The following is a 6,514-nucleotide window of genomic DNA, read 5'->3' on the forward strand; positions in this document are numbered from 1 at the left end:
GGGGGGGGTCACTTTAATCAAAAAGTAGGCCAAAAATCGATCGAGTTTGGAAGGCGGCTTTTCTTAAAGGCGCGGCGGAACGAAACACCATACCGGTCGACTTTTCCGAGCGCCAACCTGTATAAACGACCAAAAAAAATCCTTATAAAGAGCAAAAAAATCCGTATAACATACCAAAGCATTTTATATGTCAAAATAACGGCAGAAAAAAAAAAACCACGAAATATGAATGATATATTTGTTTCCTTGGCGAACTTGCTTGTACACTACCGAAGTATGCAATGAATACTCTGCTGTTTTTTAACTAGGAACCACGTGATAAGATTCACCACAAAATCCGTATGAACTATGGCTAAACCGTATGAGTTGACAGGTATGAAACACGATGACAATCTGAGCCAACAACGAGGTTCTCCTCCATTTTGGGCGCAGCGATGCCGCGGCGTAAGCTCACGTTCAATACTTGAGGACAAACTTTGAACTATGAGGAGACCCCGAGTAAACCGCACCAACAAATCCAAAGTGTTCCTCGTGTTTTGGCCAAAATGAAAAAAAAAAAATGGCGGAAGCCTTCATGAGGACACACATATCACAGGAAGCAAAATCCACAAGTTTTTTTCCTTTCTTCTTTCGAGTAACGCGTTCCGTGCGCCCCCCCCCCCCCCGAGTCTCACCGCGGCATTCGAATCGACTCAGACGAAAGCAAAATCGGTTGACTGAAAAGAAGCGCGACTGCAAGCGGACTAAAACGGAGACGACATTTAAGAATGGCGGATGAAATGAATAGCGACCGCAAAGCGTACGACGACTCGGCGGGGCTTCCCAAATCCGGCGGCGGCCATCGTGGGACCGCCACGCGGCGCTTGCGGGCGGCGAAGGCCGCGCGATAAATGACTGCGACCGCGGCGCACCGGCGAAAACGGGAGCCCCGCGTTTCAATCCGCTTGATGAATTCCGACTAGCGGCTGCCGTGTCGCGTTATTAATATACATTAGGAGGACTCGTTTGTTATTCTAATGGCACGCAATCGCCTTCATGGCGGGTGGCCGCTGTGACACCCCCCCCCCAAAAAAAAAAACTTAAACAAATGCAATAACTGGAAGTGCATTTCAATCACCACTGAAAAAAAGTTTCTGCCATTTCCAGGAGCTCAAAGAGTTGAAATAAAAAGACAAACTCCCAACACAGCGTGCAGCCGGCCGGCCGGTTGGACGGCCGCTTCCGGAAAATTCACTGCCTTACAAAGGCGAGCGAGACAAAAACCCCCACAGCACTTCTTCAAACCACATCCAATGGCAAAAACCCTTTGAGGCGTGCGCGCTACTTTAACCGGCAGCTGCTGGCGCGACCCTCAATCGGCTCGCGGGAGGGCGAGTGAGCGAGTGAGCGAGTGAAAGAGCAGCCGCGGAAGACGGAGCGTGCCGCCGGAAGCCCGTCGATTGAAATCGTCAATAGTGACGCCGATAAATGGCACGGGGGCATTTCTCCAAGTCCAGAGTCCCGCTGCCCGTCATGTACATTTCATACGCGTTTACATCCATTGATTAGCTGCCCCCGGCCGTTGCTAAATGACGTGTTTATTGATCCCTGGGCACGTTTTTATTTTTTATTTTTTTTTTGAGAAGGAGATCAAGCTGCAAGTCGAGGATAAATCTTTGGACACGCAGCGAACCAAGCAAAAGGCTGTTGCAGAGGAAAAAAATGGCCGCCAACTTTACTTTTGGTTGGCGCGAAAAGCAGGATCCAAGAGGATATGACATTGCATCATCTTCAACCTTCTCCAACTAAGCTTTTGCCATTTTCACGCGGAAGCGGGAAGACTCCTTTTGGTGTGGCTCACCCCGGGCGGCCGACCGGTGTCGACCTGTCAGTCACCCATGCCTCTCGCAGCCAAGGCCGAGTGACAAGTGTTAAATCGGAGCGCGCCGTCACGGCCGCCGAGGAGAATGCCGTTAAGCGGAAAGCCGCATCTCCCGCTAACGCACCTTGGCCGTTGTAATGCCACCCTGGCATAAGAGTCCACTGCATTTCGCACGCCCCCAATTGGTGGTTTGGGAGGCGGGCGGCGGCAAACGGCAAGTTCGGACGGCCCGGCTTACTTCCCCGTTTCGTTTTGTACTTTGTCGCCGCGTGCGCGCCACACGGTGGCGAGCGGAGCTATCCGAGCAAGCGCCTGGCCGCTCTCTCCTGAGCCGTGGGAAATTGGGTTAACGCTCGCTAAGTGTCCCATCGTTAGTGCTGTTAATTGACTACGGTGTGCGATAATTAACAGGGAGCGGTCTGCCAGGCTCGCAAATCTTATTTAGGTCATTTGCATTTAAAATGCTTTCGCTCGCTCGCTAGGTGGTGGAACAAAAACCAAAATTTGAGCTTTGATGGATGCCTCGGTCGCAATGTCGCCATCGTGTAACCTTTAACACCCTTTCTCTTCACACTGGAAGCCCCCGTGTCCGCTGTAAAAATGCGGTGGGGGCTGGGGGGGGGGGGGTTTGGGATGGGGTCTGCACGCGTCCCTCAAGAAAAACAGGTTGAACCCTGGATGCCCGGGTACCTTTTTGTCCCATTTGGACAGTGAGGGGGCAGCGACCGGGGAGAGGGCGGGGCTCCTCGATCCGCACCGGCATTATGACGAACACGGCGCATGAGGTCGGCGGAGGCAAGGAAAGACGGCCGAACGCCGCTGCCCCCGGGCAAAGTGAACAAGTACACCGCAGCCAGCTGCTATCTATTATGGACGACACACACACACACACACACACAGTGCGTTGGCGAGTGTCACGGGGGCGGCCCGGGCCTCGCGGTGACCTTGGCGGGCAGATTCAAAGCGGCCAGGCTCAGCGAGCGGTCCGGGCGCGCCCAGATGGTAAGCGCGCAGCCGGCCAAATGCGTCGACGGACGCGCATCCTGGGAGGCGGATGCGGGCGGCCGCTCTCTGGGCGCCGCCTCTATTCCAGTTCTTGTTTTTTTTTCATCAGCACACGCCTCCATTTGAGGGCCCTCGGAGGACGACCCGCGTCCGTCTCCAGGCACGTTGCGCCCCATCGTCCGTCACTCGTCCATCAGCTGGTTGAATTTCGCCGCCGCCGGTTGCCCGCTCGACCTTTTCGCTGAAGCTTGAACGACACGCTCACGCACGGAAAATGACCAAAGACCGCTGCAGTGGGCCTCGTTTTGCCAACGGGGAGACGCTGGACCGAGCGCCAAAGGAAGAAGCGCCCCCCCATTGAGATTCCCCTCAAGGTCGCCGTGTCCAGCTGGCGATGGCAACATCTGTTCGGGGGTAAAAAAAAAAAAAAAAAGGCCTCAAGACTAGCAGGAGAGAGCGGCCCGATGCCACTCTCTCTGACCTTGTCCTCCGAAAGAACATTTCCATGGTTACGGTCCCCGTTTTCACGAGCAAATTTGATTCCAAAAGGGCGTCGTGCATCCCAAAATGAGTTTTGGACGGCGCTTTCATGACAAATGCGACGTGAACCGCTCAAAATGAAAAGAACTGAAATACCCAGAAGCCTTTGCAACCGGAACGGAGCCAATTCAAACGACGGCCACGCCGAAGGAGGTGGCGGGCGAGCGGGATTGAGAGACGCCCGTCGGTGAAAATGGACACATAGCAACGGCAAGGTTGCGTCACATATCGAGCCTTCGAAAGTGCCTTTTTTCTCCCGCAGCAAAGTGCCCCGCCTTCTTCTTCTGTCTCGTCTGCCGTCGCATTCCAGCGGCAAAGGACACTTAGTCACGGCCACGTCGCTACCGAGTGAGCGCCGCTTTTTCTTGTTTCAATTCTTCACGGGGGCGCTTCTTCCCTGCCACAAAGCGCATCGATTTTTCTATCAACTCCGAAAACAGCCGTCGTGGGGACGCCGCAGAGGTCAGTGGCAATTAGAGCGAGCGTGCGTGCGTGCGCATGTGCGCGCGCATCCTCCTCCTCCCTCCCCACAGCCCCCGTTGAGACCCCCCCGTGGGCCTTTCTGTTCAATTGGCTGCCGGATAAGAAGCTCATCCGGCAGAATCCGGGCAGGCGCGCGCGGACCTCGTCTTGTTTGACGAGCGCATCGCCGACGCCGCTGTCGAGCACGGACGCGCCCGAGAGACGCTTCGCTCGGCCGGTTTCCGACAAACTTTTTCTCCAGGGCGCCGTCGTCGCCGTCTTGTTCCGAGACCCGGTGAAATTTCACCCGTTGCCGAAATAGGCGACAGGTCCGCGCGCCATCGAGAGAGCGTCGGATCGCGCCGCTTCATTCGTGCTCGCCAGACGCACTATTCGGAAGAATCGCGTTTTTTAGTCGACCTGCGAGCATTTGCTTGGGCGCAGCGTTGGCATTTTTTACCACCAAACTGGTATTGATGACATGTTGCTCAGGAGGGCGTATAAGGATGAGCGATGAGCGGATCCGTCAAGGCCGGAAAAGAAAGCGTGGAGGGGGGGGGTTATTTTGGTCCTTCTTGCCGGGAGTAAAAGCTCCGTATCATTTCCATTTCCGGCACACACGCAGCTCGAAGTCAGCCACAGCGGGACATTAGAAAGCTCGGCGAAACCCAAGAGATGACGAGTTGACATTGCCACTTTTTTTTTTTCTCGCAACCTGCCCCGATGGAGTCGTTTCAGCCCCCCCCCCCCCCCCCCCCCCCCCCCCCCGCGGGCTGATATTGAATAAGTGCCGGGGCCAAAAGAGGGGTCAGGCGCAATTCCGGCCGCAGCTCAACGGGCCTCCCCGATGGAGTCGTTTCAGCCCCCCCACCCCCACCCCCCCGATGGCCGCGCGGGCTGATATTGAATAAGTGCCGGGGCCAAAAGAGGGGTCAGGCGCAATTTCGGCCGCAGCTCAACGGGCCTCTTTCTAATGCGAGATGTGAGGTGACTTTGACTTTTTGATTAACGACACTTCTCCAAAGGACGGCGGAGGGAAGAAGGAAAAAAAAAATCTTGGGTCGCACGCCGCCAAAAGGGCTGGCAGTCAAAAAGGAGGCAGACTAAGTGCTGCGCGCCGTGAAAGAATAAGTCAGGGTGTCGTTACTGCGAGAGTGGGGAGAAACCCATCCGTCAAGTGTTTGTTATTAAAATATTTGTATTTGTCGGGGCCCCAAAGTCCCTCAATGCCTCTCCCCACTTAGGCAGACAGTCTTTCCATTCTCGCGCCATCAAGCACGGCGAGAGACGCCGCCGCGCCTCGTTCGCCGGCGCGCTAAAGCGACAGCCCCAGGGGAGCGCCGGCATCCCGCCAGCCCCTGGGGGCAGCAGGCGCGGGAACGGGCGAGACCGAGCGAGCGAGCGAGCATTGCAAGACGACGCAGATACGAGGAAACAATCAGCCGACGACATTCTCCTCACATGGACGCCGCGCCTCCGAGTAAGAGTCAAAGAACGGCGCGCGGGGCGGAAACCGTTTGGGGACGTGGACGTCGACGCCCACGTGGACTCTGCCGCTCAATGTTGAGCGGCGCGCAGGTTTTCCAACAAGTGGCATTTGCTCGCGCTGACCGCTACAAAAAGCTTTGAAATCATCTCTCTCGGTTTCAATTTTCAATCAACGGCGGACGGTGTCCCGAGACTCTTGCGAGAAGCGACGAGAGCGGAGCGAGGTGTGCGCTTCTCTCGGCATAATGAGCTGCCAGTCATTTTTCAGCCGCTTTCATCTGCCCCGATTCCTGGGCGGCCTCCGCCATTCATCACTCCCACCTCTCTCTCTCTCTCTCTCTCTCCGCCGCCGCCTCGTTTATCACGTTCGCCGGAATCCAGTTTCTCCCGCTGTCAATTTAGGAAATGGAGTGACAAGCCGGACCCCGGGGACCCTCCGCACTCATCTGGGCCTCCGACGCGTCACACTCGCTCCGGCAGGCGTCTTATCCGTACACAAACGGCCCCGCGTGAACCTTCCCCGCAAAGAGAGGAACACAAGACTCGGCCTTTGGGGTCAATCGACCCCGGCGGGGAACCTCCATGATTAAAAAAATACATGGGCATCGGGAAAAAAAGGTCAAATACACCGCGACGTCGTGGGAGGGAAGAAACGTGACGAGCAGATCCGGTCATTTGGGGATGAGCCACCAGAATTTATTGCACAAAATTGGGATCATTTGAATGGATCAAGAAAGGGGGAAATCAAAGATGAAAACAAATCTTTTGATGTTGAGACGACGTCGGAAACGAAACACCCGCGGTCGCTCTGCGCTTTCATCGCGGCGCTCCTAAAGTGGTCTCGTGAGATGCCTCGCTCAGCCAAATCAATCGCGAGAGTTTTCTGGGGGGCCAGCGTCAGCCCGCCCGCCTGCCTCCTCATCGGACATGGCGGCGGCGATTTGCATGCCAGACTATTTCCCTTCATCATCTCGGCCTCTCCTCCTCGACGTCACGAGAATGGCGAATAAGTCCGCGGCTGACGGCAGACGGCACGCGCGTCCTTGTCGCGCAAGGTTAGCCGTCCATTTCATCTGCGGCGCCGGGAGCGCCGACCGGGTGCCCGGTCGGTGGTGGCGGGGGATGAATTAAAATAAATGATGCCCGGACATTTATTGC

General features: G+C 55.9%; 1 protein-coding gene across 1 annotated transcript in view; it reads right to left on the minus strand.

Moving 5' to 3' along the window:
- The window catches only part of flvcr2b (FLVCR choline and putative heme transporter 2b), a 27,245-nt gene that overhangs the window by 7,781 nt on the left and 12,950 nt on the right, over positions 1–6,514 (minus strand). The window contains exon 9 of the mRNA XM_019885052.1: positions 2,552–2,725. Within this exon, the coding sequence (XP_019740611.1) occupies positions 2,552–2,725 (174 nt within the window). The remainder of the gene's footprint in view (positions 1–2,551; positions 2,726–6,514) is intronic.

This window comes from Hippocampus comes, unplaced genomic scaffold (assembly GCF_001891065.2).
Source record: "Hippocampus comes isolate QL1 unplaced genomic scaffold, H_comes_QL1_v1.1 scaffold144, whole genome shotgun sequence".
In the NCBI taxonomy this organism is placed as follows: Eukaryota; Metazoa; Chordata; class Actinopteri; order Syngnathiformes; family Syngnathidae; genus Hippocampus; species Hippocampus comes.